The 19,269-nt window shown below is 36.7% G+C and overlaps 1 protein-coding gene across 1 annotated transcript; it reads left to right on the top strand.

The window, feature by feature from the left end:
• The first annotated feature begins 879 nt into the window (after window positions 1-879).
• On the top strand, window positions 880-18,556 carry osbpl11 (oxysterol binding protein-like 11). Its single transcript, XM_079882412.1, has 13 exons — window positions 880-1,339; window positions 1,825-1,893; window positions 2,415-2,590; window positions 3,697-3,776; window positions 5,196-5,384; window positions 5,470-5,668; window positions 8,835-8,977; window positions 11,720-11,860; window positions 12,498-12,951; window positions 13,045-13,231; window positions 15,712-15,894; window positions 16,277-16,430; window positions 17,374-18,556. The coding sequence occupies exons 1-13, from the start codon at window positions 1,260-1,262 to the stop codon at window positions 17,455-17,457; spliced, it is 2,139 nt and encodes a 712-aa protein (XP_079738538.1). The 5' UTR covers window positions 880-1,259; the 3' UTR covers window positions 17,458-18,556.
• Window positions 18,557-19,269: the final 713 nt, after the last annotated feature.

Raw genomic sequence — 19,269 nt, 5'->3', positions numbered from 1 at the left:
CACAAGCTCACCAAAATTGGACAGTTGAAGACTGGAAAAATGTTGCCTGGTCAGACGAGTCTCGATTTCTGGTGAGACATTCAGATGGTAGAGTCAGAATTTGGCGTAAACAGAATGAGAACAAGGATCCATCATGCCTTGTTACCACTGTGCAGGCTGGTGGTGGTGGTGTAATGGTGTGGGGGATGTTTTCTTGGCACACTTTAGGCCCCTTAGTGCCAATTGGGCATCGTTTAAATGACACGGCCTACCTGAGCATTGTTTCTGACCATGTCCATCCCTTTATGACCACCATGTACCCATCCTCTGATGGCTACTTCCAGCAGGATAATGCACTATGTCACAAAGTTCGAATAATTTCAAATTGGTTTCTTGAACATGACAATGAGTTCACTGTACTAAAATGGCCCCCACAGTCACCAGATCTCAACCCAATAGAGCATCTTTGGGATGTGGTGGAACGGGAGCTTCGTGCCCTGGATGTGCATCCCACAAATCTCCATCAACTTAACCTATGAAGTAAATATTTGAAGATTTTGTTTAATCTTTATTATGATTATACACATATAATTAAGCTATTTTCTTAATGCCAAAAAGCTTAAGATGCAGAATGTTACTGTACAAATTTTTCATAAATTAAAAGAAACATTCAAGAGTTAAAAAAAATTACACTGTATTTGCCAAAAATTATTTAGATCTGGCAATTGATGAGGGCATGCATAAAACAAAATGTGAAAAACGTTTATGATTTTAGGCTTTTTTTTTTTTTTTTACGACATTGAATATTTGTACCACACGTCACGAAGGTGGTATCATTACAACTGGCCAATCAGAATGAGAGCCGTCTGGTCTCCACCTAGGACTTTTAATTTGAAAATTGGATTTTGTGGTGTTTCTAATGTAAAAATCACAAAAATTATAAAATGTCATTAGAGCAAACTATATTGATATGATCGATATACGATGCATAACAATTATATCCAAACAATTCTGTTTGTGCTGTTCAATTATTTTTTCTTTTAGACCACCTCCTGTCACATGATGTAGGTCGCGAATGACTTCACGCTCTGTCATGGCTGCACGAGACATAAACATGCCAGTGGTGCTGTAATTCAGAGCATTAAACCAGTGCGATGATTACAACAGCGGCCATAACAAATAATTTTGACTTGAGCTTCGCCATATGAAATCGGTCGGTCCGTGTTTGAGCGGCAGGTGAAGTGTTAGCTGTGTTGTAAGATCATAGGAAGCATCTAATCATGCAGACTGAAGCCGTGCTGGAGCATCACAGCAGCTCTCAGAGTTCCCTCAGGACGGGCTCCAAATCCTGGCAGTACAGGTACTTCACACAAATGTTCTCATTTGATAACAATCTATGTTTAATTATAAAAAAAAAATGCTCGAAATCAAACAGCAAAGGCAATACCTTTTATGTGAGGTCGGAGGAGATTGTCTAATAGTCAATTTCCGGTGTAAGCTGGACTTTAAACACGACATTGATATATTTCTGTCATGGTCTACTGTATGTCGTTCCATCTATATGACTTACTTTTTTCCATGCTTCACAGCCTCAGTCTCCTTTCACTTACATTATATACTTACAGAAGATAGACCACAATTTGGAATAGTAATGTGGATATGTGGTATCCACAAATGTGGCAATGTGGTCTTCAAACATCCTGTGAATGGTTTTTGTTTGTACTGTAGCTTTATGGTTGATATTTGGTGATATGATCTTTTGGTAATAGTATGAATATCTGGTACACACTAACTTAGTGCTTTTACAACATTGAGTTTAATGAATTTTCTTTTTATTAACTGAAGTGATCTGATGGAAAAGGTGGATGGGTATTTGATGAAATATACCAATCTTGTGACTGGATGGCAGTATCGGTGAGTCTGATGTATTCATTTTTTTATGAACAGGCCAAAATGGAATCTGTGTATATTTAGTGGGGAAAAAATCTTTGAAATTCTGCAGGTAAAATGTAATGGCCAAAATATTTAATAAACAATCATATAATCAATGATGAATGATTAGACCTTTATAATCAAAGGTATGGATCTGAGAGTGCATATTTCATCCATGGTTATCATATTTAGATAAAACTAAAACCATTAAAACATTTTTTTTTTCATTTGTTTACTAAAATAACTAAAACTGAAATAAATATTAATAAAACCTTCAGTGTATAGACAAAAAACCCTAATAAAAACGACTAAAACTTTAACTAAAATTAAGATGAAAATGAAAACAATTTCAAGATATTAATAAAGATATAGTATCTCATTGATACTAATATAACGCTGATTCCATGTGGGCCTGCTTATATGCTCAGAGCCTCTTCTGTTTAATCAACAAGGGCGTGACTTTCTCAGTTTTCTCTAAAGCTGTTATTTTTCACTCACTATAGATATTTTGTGCTCAACAATGAGGCAGGGCTGCTGGAATACTTTGTAAATGAGCAGTCCAGGAATCAGAAGCCCCGGGGCTCGCTGCCGTTAGCCGGTGCAGTGATTTCCCCCAGCGATGAAGATTCACACACCTTCACTGTCAACGCCATCAGCGGAGAGCAATACAAACTCAGAGGTTGTCACATGATGTCTTTCACTCTTTCTCTACTTTTTTAAAACCCCAGATGTTTTCACTTCCTTTTATATACTGTTTCTTCTCATTGAAGCGAATGGCTTAGTATAAATAAAACAGCCCTAGATAGTGCTCTCTTAATCATACCACAAGTTTTTTTTTGTAAAAATGATCCTTATACTAGCATGCATCTCTGGTCTGATCTGAAATAATATGATCCCAATCAAGGCTTGACATTAACTTTTTTGCTTACCAGCAACTGTGGCTTGTGGTTTCCAAAGTTATTAGCTACTCAGCATTTTCACTGGCCACAATTTTGACACAGATACCATGGAGAAAAACTTCCGTATAGAATTTTTTTATATTATCTCATAATTTAGCAGCAGGTATATTAGGCTGCTGTCACTTTAAGACCTGACGCACGGATCCATTATGCTGTTACACATCTGTTTTCTTTCTCAACTGTTTACGTTCACTTAAAACATAACTGAATGTGTTTACGTGAATACTTGCCAAGACCTGCATTTTGACATTATTTTGTGTTTATTTGATTGTTTAAGCGCAATAAGCAGCTAAAAATAACTAAATTTAATGCTGAGAGTTGGCTTTATGTGCACGCACTTTGGCTGTGAGCACAAAATCTGTGGGAATTAGTCAAATTATGCTGTCTCATGCTGAAATTCAAGCCCTGTAAAATCAACAATATATTAATTCGGAGCAAATTAAATGAGTGAGTGAGGGGAGGCGGGTTTGTGTGTCAACTCACTGTTAGACAGATGAAAGAGCGAGAAAGCGATATCTATTCTGCGGAAAATGAATATTGGATGTTTCAGATATTTCAGTATCGATATGTATCTTAAAATCTATATTTTTTACAACACTACATTGCACTTAGTTTATTATTTCAGATGCCTCTTTAAAAGACTACAATTGAAAAATGTATATATTATATATAAAATTCAACCCGCCAAAGTGGCTAGTAAGAGTGACTGTGTGACACGCCACTGCTGAAATCCACCCGCATTTTGCGGGTGTTAATGTCAAGCCCTGATCCCAATAATTTATTTTATGTTAAAAATCTTTTTTAATACCTGTCTGTGTAACTTCAGCCTCAGATGCAAAGGAGCGTCAGCACTGGGTCAGCCGACTGCAGATCTGTGCGCAGCACCACACGGAGGCGTTGGGCAAGGTGAGACAGTACAACCAGACACCTGTAATACTGTAAAACCACCACTGCTCAGTGATTTCCTAAGTTACAGGAACAAACAGAAAATCTGGTCAATTACAATGCTGCAAAAAATGTAAGATTCTGTCGTCATTTATTTATCATCATGTTGTATGAAACCAATAAACTATCCCAACTTTCTTCTGAGAACCAAAAACCAACCATTATTGACATCAAGTCTGGTATGATGTGAAAACCCTCCTATATATACATGTCAGACAAACATATTTTATTGGATTGTAATTTCTGCTCCTCTGAGCAATTTGTTTTATTCCGTTCGTGCTCTTGAAATGGTTTTTAATCGTCACGTCAAATTCCACAATGCACATTATTTAAAAGCATCTTTACAGAAAACCATGATGTTAATGTATATAATATCTTAATATCTTCATGCCTTGTAGTTGTATTTAGCATATTAGAGCTGAGCAATAATGTAGTCTACATTTTGCAACAATACAAGCAATCAAGCTTTTGAGGTATTCTATACAGTATATATCGCCCTACGCAAGTATACTGTATTTATGCGTATAAAGTAGGACATTCTTATATATACACAACTTTATATAAAGAGCTGGGCAATAATATAATTACATTTTGCATTGATATAAACAAGCAGTTATATAGTATAGTAATATATAGTATAATATATAGTATATTTTGCTTTACATGAGTGTACTGTATGTACATTATGCATATAAAGTTAGATATAATATATATATATAGAGAGAGAGAGAGAGAGAGAGAGAGAGAGAGATGTGCAATAAAACAGTTATATAATGATATTTACAATCTCGCAGCCGAGATTTGCTATATAGTGTGTAAATATATTGCTTTAAGTGAGTGTACTGTATGTATGCAGGTAAAGTAGGAAATACTTTATATCCAACTTTTTATATATCTCTGGATTATAATATAGTTTACATTTTTTTTTCAACGATATAACAATCAAGTTAATCCGTTTTATAATTTTTAGGAAAAATGGGTCTTAAATATCTTTAGTATCTATTTTAAATTTTGCTAACTCAAATATAGTTTTCACTATGATGATAGCCAAAGAAGCTGACATGACAATAACAAACTAACAAACAAACTGGAATGATGTGACTTTGCGCTGCATATTTGACTATATGTGACTGTGAATTAGATGTAGCTGAGGTAAAGATAATCAGTGAATAATGACTTATATTTAGGGTCTTTTTATCACATAAAACCTCAGAAGACTTTTAATATAGCGTACAAATCATAAGGACCATTTTTGTCCTTCATCACCAGCTTTGTAGCATTTTGTAAAATAACAGAATTGGATCAAAATGTGGTAAATGATGATAAAATTGTAATTTATGTGTAAACTAATCCTTTCAGCAATTATCCATATTCCCACAGACAAACCCACCGCTTCAGTCTCGCAGTCTCTCCATGGCATCTCAGGGCAGTGGCAGCTCTCCAGGGTCTCAACACAGGATCAACCAGAACTCAAACGCCCTGTTGGGCCTGTCCCAGCTTCAGCGCGGCTCCTCTCTTTACTCCAGCAGGAAATCGCTGCTGCCTGATCACTTGCTGGAGGCCAGAGAGGTGAGAATGAGTGATGCTTTTAGAGGCCCAGTGGCACAGTCAATTAGTAACTTTAAAAACATTGAATGTTTTTGTCCTGCTCCAGATGATGAACCAGGCGCAGGGCCAACACAGAGACCTGATCCAGAGTATTGAGGGTCTACCCTCCTCCCAGGGTCCCTCTCCCTTGGACCAAGACCTGCTGCTTCTGAAAGCCACCTCTTTGGCCACTATGACCTGCCTCAGCGACTGCTTGCATATCCTGCAGCTCCAACAAGTGGCTCGGCAGAAAGTTCCTCTCGTTGGTGAGATTTAAAGCATAAATGACTATTTTTATCATTCTCATTTCAAAGAACCAATATTGATTCTTAAATCCTAAGAATAATATAAATAAAATAAAATAAATGCCATTTTGGCGCTCTTTAATGTGGTGTGACGGAGCTGATCATGTGTTCCACTTTACTACTAGTTACAGCACGAAATAAACATGAATGAACATCAGAAGGTATGTTAAAAGAAATCCATTTCATGTCTCGTAATCATTCGATGAATCTCTCAACCAGGGAAATATGTCAGTAAAACAGCTTGTAAACACTGTCACATAATGTTAGATTTACCTCAGAAAACCCATTAAAAACTCATTAGTCAGCTTGAAAAATTAACTCTATAGAGGAGCATTTTGCTAAATATATACACTATATTTCATATTGTATTTTTACTTAACTTGTTCTTCAATATTTAATGTATTTTTGAATTTTTATAACAGCCACCATTTAAATGGTTATATTTTAAAAATAAAATAAAATAAAAATAGTAGAAACTTTCTTATGGGCATTTTAAATGTAAGTAGCCTACAAATCAGTTAATTTTAACCTTTAATATTATTGTAATGTATCATCTTGGGTTCCCGTTATAGTTTACAGCATTAGTTATGTACTAGTCTATTGGTAATTGATAGTGTAAAAACTAAGCTATGATTGAATGGACAGAAAGACACAAAATGATAAAAATGTGTAATTAGGTTCCTAATGCTTGGCATCTGGCTCTGTCTGGATTTTTGCCTCTGTCAGGCTCTTTTAATCTTAGACCTGACTTTACTCTATACTTTGTCTAATGCTACTGCAGTGCTTGGATGTTAAGTGAAAGCATTTCTCTTCCAGTAAAAGACAGTAAGAGGGTTATTTATAAGCACAGCTTCCGTCACCATTTTAGACCATGCATCTCTTGTATTCCTATCTGATTTTCTTGACAAGATTATACGTCTAAATTGGCAGCATATCCTAGTTTTATTTTTATTTAGATTTTTTTATTGAGTTCTAGTTTTGTTAATTTAGCAAGTGTTTTGAACAGTCATTATTTAGCTTCACATGACCATTTTCACCCTCTTTCTGACCCTTAGAATTAAATTTTTGCTGTACCTGTAACACTTATATGTAAACATTTTCACATGACGTGAAATGAGAATGCAATGCTTTTTAGGGCAACTAAGGTCCACTCTCTTTAGTGAAATATTTGGCGAACTGTCGTCGATTGTCGAACAAAGTAGTTGATTGTCGAGTTCACGCGCATAGGTTTAGCTACCTATGATCACGCGCGTGAACTCGGCAATCGACTACTTTGGACTTCAACCGAAAACAGGATGTAAATACAGGTATTTGCGCTGGCTTAAATAACATCATTTTTATACATATTTTTCACATCTACTGCAGTCATATTCACTCGTGTTCACTCTGAAGGAATCACTCACATGACCTGTGCACTTGTAATGACACATCAAGGATGTAAAGAGGCTAAAAGCAGGTTTAAATATTGCCCCATTGAAGTCAACAGGGTGCAAATTTTAAAAAGAGGATAACACGTTGTAGGCAACACCGATTTTTGTCGTTGTTCTCTGTATTGACAGCACTCCAAATTGACAAAAAAATGAGCTCAATGTTAAAATTGACCGGAGTTCTCCTTTAATATCAAATTAGCATGATATGTTTTTTTTTTAATGGCCGATATTGCTATCTAGAGAGCAGAGTGGCCGATATAATACGATATTGTACAATTTAATAATAACAAAAAAAAAATTGTACAGAAAATGTGCAGTGTCACTTTGCAATACTGTTGGTAGATTTTGCCACTGCCCACTTTTGTTTATCTGCCAAACGGGCACAGATATTAGACAATAATCTTAAAAGAGCCAAATATTCCCTGATTAATTGTCCTGGGCTGCATTGCCCAAAAATATTATAAGCCTAAGTAGATCGTAGAGATCATTGGTGCCAATAATTTGTACAATGTGAACAGGCTTATGATGCTTTTGGAAATGCAGCACTGGCTGATGTAACAGTCTGTCATTAGTCATGTTTTCATATTTATCTATTTTGCATGTCATGATTTATGTTAAAAGGAGCAAGTACAGCCTCCATTTTTGTTGAATACTCTCCTGGAGTAGAGTTTGTGTAACAATCATATATTGGCTGTCGAAATGCAATCCAAAGATGAATAATGTAGACTCTTTTAGATAACAACAAATCCTCTCCTTCTCCAAATCCGCTATCAGACAGTTATTGAATACCTTAAATCACATATTCACTGCGACTCACTGATCCTTATGTGTAATCCAGGTCAATGCGATAAGATCAAAATACACAACGCCACAAGTCTTTCTGCTCACATCACAGTGTCGTGTGTGTACCAAAAATAACCAATAGCTGAACAGCAAAAAAGGTAGCTAATTTTCCATGATAGAGTACCGAAAAACCACAAGTGTTTGTGGTCACAAATCCAATAATCTCAGGTCATGTTTGTGCCTGTAGAATTTATGACCTAGAGCCCTGCTCAGCGAGTGGAATATTGTTTTATAATTAATGAGGAACTGTATCCACCACTGATAGACTTCTGCAGGTAACAAGAGCTCTGCTGGCGTCACTCAAGCGCAGCGGTTGACAGACTTACCAAATTGTGTTACCGTACTGTTGTCAGTTCTTGGATAAATATGTCTCCTGTGAGATTTGCGTGTTTGTGGGTTCTTCTGGCCCAAAAACCCTTGGACGAATATTTATTTTGCCAAACCAAAGACTTCTAGTTGTGTGCTTGACTTTAATGCAACCCATTCATATTTTATTACTCTCTGACTAGAAAGAAACATGTAAACATCACACACTTCCAGGATCACCTGCATTTCCACTGTTGTTGAAGTAGTGAGGGACCATGTGAACTTTCTGAACTTCCTAATGACTGGAACAAAACAAAACCCACCAGATTAGTCTCCGTGCCAATAGGCAAACAAGTCAACAATGGGCAGGGCCTCATGCAGACGGTGAGACCCTGTTCTCAGGTTTCCACTGAGAGCTCTGTGTCAGTTGTCAGAGCACTAAACGCCCAGAAATCCTGTGGCGTTAGAGGCTGCTGTTGGCCTGTCGGCATCGTGCTGGTGGGCCGGTGATATGAGCACCCCTGAGTCTGGTTTTGTGTGCCCTGTAGGCCCTGCCCTCGAGTGGCTGGAGCCAAAACTCCCCGACATCCTGAAGAATGGAGGGACGCTACCCAGCATCACCAAAGATGATGGTAACACAGTGGGAACCATTCTAGAACCTTTAGAAATGGACTCCTGTGATATCGCTGGGGTAAGATTTGCTTTATCTAAACTTTCTTGCTGACTGTTATCAGTCAATAATTTAACAAATGGGTCTGAATGATTCATTAGCAAACATATCTGAGTTTGAATAATCTTTGAAAATCCTTATTGATTAATCACACTTGACTTAAAAATTGTAAAGTTTAAAAAGTATGGGATCTAAAGTGGTTGTCCAAATTAAGTGTAGAAAAGTGATTTCATAGGATCTGAGCTTGTTTTAGATTACACACATTTTTGATTAATTTCAGAATGGCTGTTTTGCATTGGTCTGGTCAAATATTCTATTCACAAAAACGTGTTTGTTCACTTAAATTGCACTTAAGTATGTATGAGTATCATTGTGTTAGATAACAAAATATCAAACCATGTGGTATCTGCAAACAAATTATGCTTTTCTCTGAACTAACAAGGCTTTTCTGATTTATTTTTGTAGTTAAATTACGTTTCAAACAACAGGTGTCCTACAATAGCAGTGTAATCACTAGTATAGTTCAACAACATATTTCCGCCTTGAACTCGCACTATTGGTTGAGCCAGTGCTGTTATTTTGGGCTGGATGGGATGCTTAAGCAAGCAACAGTGTTTTGGTTGCACCACAGAAACACAGTGTTTACACTTTACTACAAAAGTGACAGTAAAAACTTGTCACATTGTTACAAAAAAAATCAGTTTCAAATAAATGCTGTTCATTTGAACTTTCTATTCATCAAATAATCCCCAAAAAATTAACAGCTTCCACAAAAAAATTAAGCAACAGATCTTTGTGCAACATTAATAATAATAAGAAGAAATGATTCTTGAGCAAATCAGCATATTAGAATGATTTCTGAAGGATCATGTGACACTGAAGACTGGAGTAATGCTGACAATTCAGCTTTGCCATAGCAGGAATAAATTGCATTATAATAAATAATTAAATACTTTTTTTAATTGTAATTATATTTCACAGAATTACTGTTTTTTTTACCGTATTTTTGATCTAGTAAATGCAGCCTTGGTGAGCATAAGAGACTTCTTTCAAAAACTTTTGAACAGTATATACCGTATTTTTGATCTAGTAAATGCAGCCTTGGTGAGCATAAGAGACTTCTTTCAAAAACTTTTGAACAGTATATATTAGTGTTTTAAGTTAACATTGTAAGAATTGCATGCTCTAGCTTTATCTATGGACATTTTCCACTAACATTTCATAACCAGAAAGTGTATGAATGATTTGTCTTAATTTTAAACAGTATATTTATTTTTTAATCATTTTAAAACCTTTTTGTGAATTGTTAGGCTTACAAAGTGTGCTATCTTTGTTTTATAATAAAAAATTACACTTGGTTTGATATTTTGTTATATAATGCATATATAATATATAATATATCAAATTAATTCATGCATTTTGACATTCACAAAAGTATGTCTTAAATTTCTCAAATATATCCTGTATGTTATCACAACAACACAATTGTGCATGATTTTATTCATAGCAGATGCTGATGATTATTACTGACAACTGATGTTGTTTTGGAGAAGGCTCTCTGACTTTGAGTCTCAAGAGTAATCTTTGCTTCAGTTACCTTGATGTAAACAAACACCTGAGCCTCCCCGATTGTCGAACTGTAGACAGGGCTCCCTATTAACCTGAGTAAATTTGTCTGTGGTGTTAAATGTTAACTATGCTGTATGTTTTTTTTCTTCCAAATACACTTGCATAATGTTTTGCTTAACTTAACTGTACCCTAGCATCCACTGTTTCAAGCAGCAAAGCAGATAGATTTCAGTCTGAAAAACAATCATATACAAAAAAACAAAAAAAAACATATATATATATATATATGTATTTATATTTATATATATATTTATGTATTTATTTATGTATTTATTTATTTATTTATATATATATATATATATATATATATATATATATATATATATATATATATATATATATATATATATATATATATATATATATATATATATATATATATATATATATATATATATATATATATATATATTCTACATTATGTAATGGAATAATTTGACAAGTGTCATTAGTGGTATTTGCTGAGGCAAGCAGAACCTATTACATACAGTAATACCAAAACATAACTTGCCCACATGTACAAATGATGCCTCAGATTGTGAAGCCTGTTGGGATAGCTGTGCTCTTCCTTATTTCAGTGATCAATTTTATGAATTTCATGGTAAAATGGGAGATAAATCAGAGAGTTACATCCAAGGAAGAACTCGAGCCATATCTTGGGGACAGAATATCATAGAGTAAAAGTTCATGCAATACTTGGTAATACCTTGCAATTTAAAATTTATGATTTCCAACACTGGCAAAGTTATAGAAGCCATTCAGATCTTAAAAATTATGTTAATTTCTATATTTTTAAAGCTCTAAAATATTTAATCAGCCCAAAAAAACAAACAAAAAAAACTGTATTATTGTAGTCTAATTTATATACAATTATAGTATTTATTGGTATTTTTAAAAAATCTTTTATTTTTATATTTTCAGTTTTCATTTTAATTTAAGTTTTAGATCATTCATTTTAGATAATTAATTAAGCCTCTACCTCTATAAAATGTCAAACAAAAAAGCATCCTGTAGTTTTGGTCAAAAGATGTGGAAACCCCGTAGAGGGGGTCCCAAAAACTAGTTCTGTGCTTGCAGTATTTTGTTGGTTGAGTAGATGAGTTGAGTAATCATGGAGTTTGGTGTGTGTTTCAGGAGCAGGAGGAGATTGATGCCACGCAGGAGGTCGACGATTCCTCTCCAGTCGAGGAGGAGGATCTGGGTGCTGTCGAAGAAGAGCGCAGCGTCATTCTGCACCTCCTCTCTCAGCTGAAACTGGGCATGGACCTCACCAGGGTATATCAGCTCCATCTCGTTAATGGCTTCTTGTGTCTTTCTCAAACCTCAGATAAAAGTTTAAAGCAGAACTTGGTAACTTTTTTAACTTAATAAAACTGTCTAGAAATCATTTGGATGGTTAAACAACCTGTTCTGGTGATATTGGTGACTTTCCCCACTCCCCCCAGTGTTCCCAGGTGGAAAACCAACCTTGCAACTTAGGGACTACCGTCCCGGCAAGATAGAAATTGGAAGTCTCGTGAGAAACGAGAACGAGAGCGAGCGCGAAACACGAATTGCTTTACGGCAATTCGACATAAACACACACTTGTATGATGTATTACCCACCTCGGTAGACATAGCTCCACACGATACAGTTGGCTTGCTCCGATCATAACAAACGCACATGAGCAGCGGTAGAGAGGGGGAGGAGGCCGCCGCAAGTGAGTTTTATTACGACAGTGAGTGTTGTGAAATATACGCCCCACAGCTGTAGAGGGAGCTCGTGGGGAAAACATGCGACAACAAAAGGGAAAATCAGCGAAGAAGTGACTAGAGTTGCCGAGTTCTGCTTTAAATCACACCATTTTAAATGAATTCTGTTATACAAGTGAAATAACATTGTGAAATAACAGTGTTTCACATGGGTGTATAGGTGGTCCTGCCTACTTTTATACTGGAGAAGCGCTCCCTGCTGGAAATGTATGCAGACTTCATGTCCCATCCGGACCTTTTCGTGGCCATCACCGATGGCTCCAGCCCGATGGACCGCATGGTCCGATTTGTGGAGTATTACCTCACTTCCTTCCATGAAGGTCGCAAAGGTGCCATTGCCAAGAAGCCCTACAACCCCATCATCGGAGAGACCTTCCATTGCTCTTGGAGAGTACCCAAAGCGACATCATCTCCGACAGGTGTCCCGAAAGAGGGGACCTTGTGCGCGTCAGACTGCTACAATGTTCGCTTTGTGGCTGAACAGGTTTCCCATCATCCCCCTGTCTCGGGCTTCTATGCAGAATGCCAGGAAAGGCAGATGTGTGTCAACACGCATGTGTGGACCAAAAGCAAGTTCATGGGCATGTCCATTGGCGTCTCTATGATCGGAGAAGGTGCGTTTCGCCTGCCTCACACACTCAGTTTACTTTGAAGTTTCCATGGATCCATTGTTGATTATTAGGAATGTTAACTTCCTGTGCTCGCAGGTAATCTACACCTATTAGAGCATGATGAAGAATACACCTTTAGTCTGCCCTCTGCTTATGCCCGCTCTATCCTCACTGTGCCCTGGGTGGAACTGGGAGGAAAGGTCAATGTCAACTGCGCCAAGACCGGCTACTCTGCAGTCATCACCTTCCAGACAAAGCCTTTCTATGGGGGCAAGCTGCACAGGTCAGGATCACACTGGATCACATTACGTGACTCCATTTTCCATCTCTTTGAGACCGTATAGGGTTTTCAATGTAAATTTATACAGCAGCCCTGATGAACTGTTAATTAGTATACACTACCATTCAAAAGGAATCAGTAAGTCTTTAAAAAAAAAAAAAAAAATGTAATGCTTTTATTCAGCAAGGATACATTACATTGATCAGAAGTGACAGTAAAGACATTATAATGTCACAAAAGATTTCTATTTCAAATAAATGCTGTTCAACATTGATAATAAGAAATTATTCTTGAGCACCAAATCAGCATATGAGAATGATTTCTGAAGGATCAGATGAAGACTGAGTAAATGGCTGCTGTAAATTCAGCTTTGCCATCACAGGGATAAATACAATTTTTAAAGACATAAAAATAAAAACCGTATGAAAACCGTTATATTGAATTGTAATAATGTTTCACAATATTACTGTTTGTTGTTTTTTTTACTGTATTTTTTTAATCAAATAAATGCCGCCTTGGTGAGGATAAACTGTTGTGTAAATGTCCAGATTATATATTGTCCAGACACATTTTCTGAGCAAAACACTGTAACACTTTACAATAAGGTCTCATTTGTTAACATTAGTTAATGCAATAACTAACATGAACAGAAAAATACATTTAGCAATATATTTTTACAGCATTTATCAACCTTAATTAAAGTTAGGTAATAAAATATTCATCTTCATGTTAGTTCACAGTGCATTAACCAATGTTAACAGATACAACTTTTGTTCTTAAAAATGTACAAGTAAATGTTGAGATTAACATTAACTAACTAGAATTAATTAATGCTGTAGATGTATTGTTTCATGTTAACAAATGAAACCTTATTGTAAAGTGTTACCCAAAACTCTATATTCAATAAGAAAAATGTAATGTAATGATTTTCCACCGTCTCTTTGACCCCCGGAATTAAACTGGCTGTTTTTTTCTCCTGTGCCATTAAAATTTTCAGTGAAAACGCCACATGAAGCTCTTTTCTGAGCTTATAGGACCTGTTTACACCTGAACACTTCATGTGTTTTTACTGATCGAATAGCTATCTGATGTGTTAAAACGGTTCCATTTACACTTAATAAATGTCCCTGCAAAACGAATATAAATCTGATCTTCAATTCCCACTCTATGTGCAAATTTAACGGCGTTCGCGTCAACGAAAGCACCAGATATGTGCTGCATTTTATTTATCATCAGCTAATTTCAAGGTCAATAGGAGTAGGAGAGAGAGCAGCATCAGCATTGGTAAGATCATTTAGTCTCACTACTTTTAATGAAGATGATTGTGTTTTGAGCATATGCGGCAGTTTGCACGTCGGCTTGCTGAAAAGATACTTAGCATCTGCAGCGATGTGTGTTGCAGTAGCGAGGTCATATCCGGCTATAACATGTCATATAGCCTAAAACATTTTGGGAGATGTAAAATTTACATATGTGGTTTCAACAACCAGATGCATTTACAATTGTCCTGTTTCTTTTGGAATGCGTCTCAAATTACCTCCTGAAGAGTGATCGGAATTAAATCCGTCTCAAAATCATTTCGGAGGGCATTTACACCTGTTTTTTTTCGCAATCGGATCCGATTGACCAGGTGTAAACAGCCCCATTGACAGGTTGTGAGTTTGCTATGGGGCCTTGTTAGAGAAATATTATTTCCTATGTATATTCAATCAATGCCACTGCTTATACATGATTAATTTTGTTACATTTAAATGAAGTACAGAGACTTCCTTACATAACTTTCAATCATGAAAGATGCATTTTGTTTTTGACATATTTTGACAATATTTTTATTGTATGTATGTATGCATGCATGTATGTATATATGTCAACAAAAAAAAACCCTATCTTTCATGATTAAAAGTTATGCAAGGAAAGCTCTTTACTTTATGCAAAATTAACAAAATTCTGTATAAGCAGTGGCATTGATGGAATACACATAGGAAAATAATATATTGTGACAGGTTCACAAAACAATCTAGCAAAGATCAGACAGAAATGATTATGGACCTTGTAAAAAATAGACGGAACAATTTTTTCACGTGGCCGTGTGAAGGACACCCTCTTATTCTATGCAAATGAAGCTGACAACTGCAACTGGCTGAAGAATTGGCTAGACGTCTGCCCTAGTATCAGTCAATGGTCTTTTTGGACAGTTGAGGAAATTGAGTTCTGCAAGTTACAGTTTTTTACAGTAGTACAATAAATTAACTTATTTTAGTCGCAATGGAACAGCAGTAGCGACAGATCTTTTCTTCCGTACTGTGATGTACATCTGAGTGAAATGGATCATAGAAAAAAAGAATAAATGTAGGGAAGGGACTTGGTTCTATCCATCGGTTGTTGATTGGATGGAGGTTAAATAGGTTTCTTAGTGGTATGAGTGCTTTAATCAGAAAGCCGAGCCAGTGGACTGTAACAGAAGCCTGTGCTTTGTTCCTCAGAGTGAACGCGGAGGTCAAACACAACCCCACCAACTCCGTGGTGTGCCGCGTGCAGGGCGAGTGGAACGGCGTGCTGGAGTTTTCCTACACCAGTGGAGAGACACGTGTCTTAGACGTCACCAATCTCCCCGTCACCAGAAAAAGAGTACGGCCCAATGAGCTGCAAGGACCCTACGAGTCCAGGTAACACCAGTTAATCAATTTATGTAAACAGTTTATTATTGTATTCAAGCCACACAACAGTGTTAATCTCAATATGATGCCATATTTATAAGGAGCAAAATGAACAGCACACTAAACTAAAAGTTCAAATTTGAATCTTTTATTAAATTTTATGAAAATAAGTAATCTAAAGGAATACTTTCAAAAATTATATTATGAAGGGCTGAGAAAGAAGGTTAGATGGGTTTGAAATAAATGTAACAGAATTATTTTTTTTGGGATCAAATATTCATTTAGGGAAAAACATAATTTTATCATGTCTTGCTATCTGTGGATTCAGACTGAAAAAGGTTTAATGTGGTGTGAGGGCTCCATCTTTAACCATTGACTATTCTCCCTGTAGGAGACTGTGGCAACATGTGACCGAGTCTCTGAAGGAAAGGGATATGGAAAAAGCCACGGAACACAAGCGTTTCCTGGAGGAAAGACAGAGGAAAGAGGAGAGGCATCGTGCAGAGACACAGACAGCATGGAGGACCAAATACTTTGAGCGCAAAGTAAGAACACATCTGCATCTTATTTTTTAAAATCATATAATAATTTCTACATAAAATAGTAAATAAGTGGCCGTGGGTCCTTAAAAGGTCTTAAAGTTTTCCTAATAATAGGCCTTGAAAAGTATTAAAATAACTTAAATTCAGATTCGATGGGCCTTCAAATATTTTTGGTCACATTACCGCTAAAATTTCTCCACCCTGACGGACCCTATGTCTGTTTACAATCATTGGACAGGCCAGCTTGACGGACCCTGTCTGTTTACAATCATTGGACAGGCCGAAGATTTTTTTCCCATGGTAGTTACTGCGTCATCAGAGAGAACTGAGATAGCAGAATACAGGTCGAACTACAGCTAGCTGACCAGCCTCCTAGGCTAGTTTAAAATGAGTAAATATAAGTTTACTGAAAAATTATGAGTTCTCGTGGTGGTTGAAGCCTGTTCCTGGAAATGTGTATTAGGGGAAACTGCGCCGTTTGTCGGAGATGTTTTTAACTCTGTAGCGTGCAAAGAATCATTATCAATAATTGAGCATCAGTAATAAATGTCATTTAAAGGTCATCACGCTGAACAGGAAAACTCATCTAGTGAAGTCGGCTTTTACAACCTCCTTGTGTTTATACTCATGCTTTTGCAAACTCTTCTAACTCAAGATTTCCAACTGGTAGATCTTAAAGATCGAAAGAGTTGTTGGAATCTTATTGGTTGGTTTTTAGCCTAACTTTAGCTTTTTACTTCTGCTGATTATATTTAGGCTTCAAAACAGTTGTGTTCATTTGTGAAGATTGTGAAGATGAACAATACTTGTAAGAATCATACACTTTTGTTGGTCACAGAGTTTATTTTCTGCAATAATCCAAATGCCAGTAGAAAAACCCTATTGTGTTTTTGTCGAGGGAACCACAGTTCTTCAATTCCCATTTTTTTTTTCCTTCTCTTTCCAGGGTGAAAGCTGGGCGTATTACCAACCACTGTGGAAAACAGCAACTCATAGCTCTTCCCCGGTTCCCCCTCCTCAAAATCCATGATCTCTGACCTTTTAAGAGCTGAGTTCAGGCACTGTACAGCCTCCTGCTATAGTAAACCTCTGGCCCTGTATTCCCTCTCTCACAGATGAAGACATACACTCTCCTTTGTATGATTCCTGAAACATAACTTCAATTTGAGTGTTTGTAACGCTTTGTGGACTTGCGGGTTTGCACTCTGATGTTCATATTTTGCATCCCTCGGTGGTAAGATTTTTGTAGAACTACACAGTGAATGATTTCTCCAAATCTGCACACTGATATTCTTTGTTGATGTTGCCTTAACAAGTGTCGTATGTAACGAGAACAGTACAGCCTGACGGTTCTTAATGTGGGATTGTGTTTGGGGTGAACTTCTTAATCTGACCATACTGTATTTGACCATGGTACAGTCAAATATTTCTGATTCTTTTAAAATTGTACATGAATTGTCATGATTTAAATATCAAATGAAATGCAGGATTAGGGGAGTTCAAAAGGACAGCTGCGTCAATAACTGGCGAAGATGTGAGTTGTTATTGCTTAGCGGAGCCAGACGCAGCTAGACTTTTGATGTGAGAGAGAAACCGTTGGCTTGGCTTTTGTATTATGCTGTCTTTTTCTCGTTCTTGCTCTGGTAAATGAGGCTTGCAGGTGCTATGCACAAAATCTGGGCCAGATCGAAGTGTTCGGGTAGAGGCCTGCTCTTCTGTTTCTGCTTGATGTTCATTGAACAGTTACGTTGGCTTCAGTTTCAGAGAGGTTTTAAAGGAATAGTTCACCCCAAAATGTAAGTTTTGTCCTCATTCGCTCACCCTCATGTCATTTACAATCTGTAAGACTTTCTTTCTTTTGTGGAACACAAAGATATTTAAAAAATCCATTCAATGAATGTCAATTCTTTGAAATATCTACTCTTATGTTCCGCAGAGAAAGGAAAAGTCATAAAGGTTTGGAACGACATTACTCACCCTGTTCTATGTAGTCCAGATGACTTGTGCACTATAAGTCTTCTGAAGTCATATGATGAGTTGTGAGGAACTGACAGAAATTTAAGCTGTTTACTGATATCATTAAATATAATTTCCTCTGTTAACTTCAGCAGCTTAGATTTCGGTTGGCCCTGCTTAGAAAACAAAACAAAAAAACACCCAAAACCAGCCTATTTTGCTGGTCTTAGTGGGTTTTTACAGCTGGTCAGAGAGGAAGACCAGCTAAGACCGCTGTACTAGGTTCAGAAGAAGTTTTATAGAGCACTTTTATGGTGTTTTTCTACATATGAGGTACAGTATAAGTCACAATTCACTTTTCTTGTATGGAAAAGAGAAGCTTGGACATTCTGTCTGACAAATCCTTTTGTATTTCATGGAAAATCAGAAAATAATACAGGTGAGCGAGTAAATACATGAGGGTGAGTAAATGAAGCCAAAGTTTTCATTTTTGCAGTCAGATGTGTTTATAGCATGTGTTCCTTGCAGTAGGTTCAGGTTTTAGTTAGCTGGTCATGATAGTAAGGTTTTTTTGTTTAATCATGTGGAATTTTGTGTTTAAACTTCATCGTTTGATCTGCCAGCTGAGGACAGTTGCAGTGACGGTGCTGGCTGAAGTGTTACGTCTCTCATATAATCTCTGCTTCAGCCCTGGCATTGGTTGCGCTGAGAAACTTGTGGTGCCTTATTTGTGTTAGTCTTCCTCTCGTTCCACCTCACAGCCGTCAGCTTTCTCATTAAAACAGAGTAAGACTGAAGCCGCAGCCTTTGTATATATCTCTTCTGTAATTTTCCTGTCCACTAAAGACAGAATTCCCACAAAGTGTTTTGTTCATCAGCTGTGCTT

This window comes from Squalius cephalus (genome assembly GCF_949319135.1).
Source record: "Squalius cephalus genome assembly, chromosome: 9".
Taxonomy (NCBI): Eukaryota; Metazoa; Chordata; class Actinopteri; order Cypriniformes; family Leuciscidae; genus Squalius; species Squalius cephalus.
This window is presented reverse-complemented; position numbering and strand designations above follow the sequence as displayed.

What these genes read in the sequence shown, in the direction of transcription:
- osbpl11 (XM_079882412.1), top strand. Translation starts at nt 1,260, where the DNA reads ATGCAGACTGAAGCCGTGCTGGAGCATCACAGCAGCTCTCAGAGTTCC. An exon ending in AGAGCAATACAAACTCAGAG is followed by an intron (nt 2,591 to 3,696) that starts GTTGTCACATGA and finishes GTGTAACTTCAG; the next exon opens with CCTCAGATGCAAAGGAGCGT. An exon ending in CAAGGACCCTACGAGTCCAG is followed by an intron (nt 15,895 to 16,276) that starts GTAACACCAGTT and finishes TTCTCCCTGTAG; the next exon opens with GAGACTGTGGCAACATGTGA.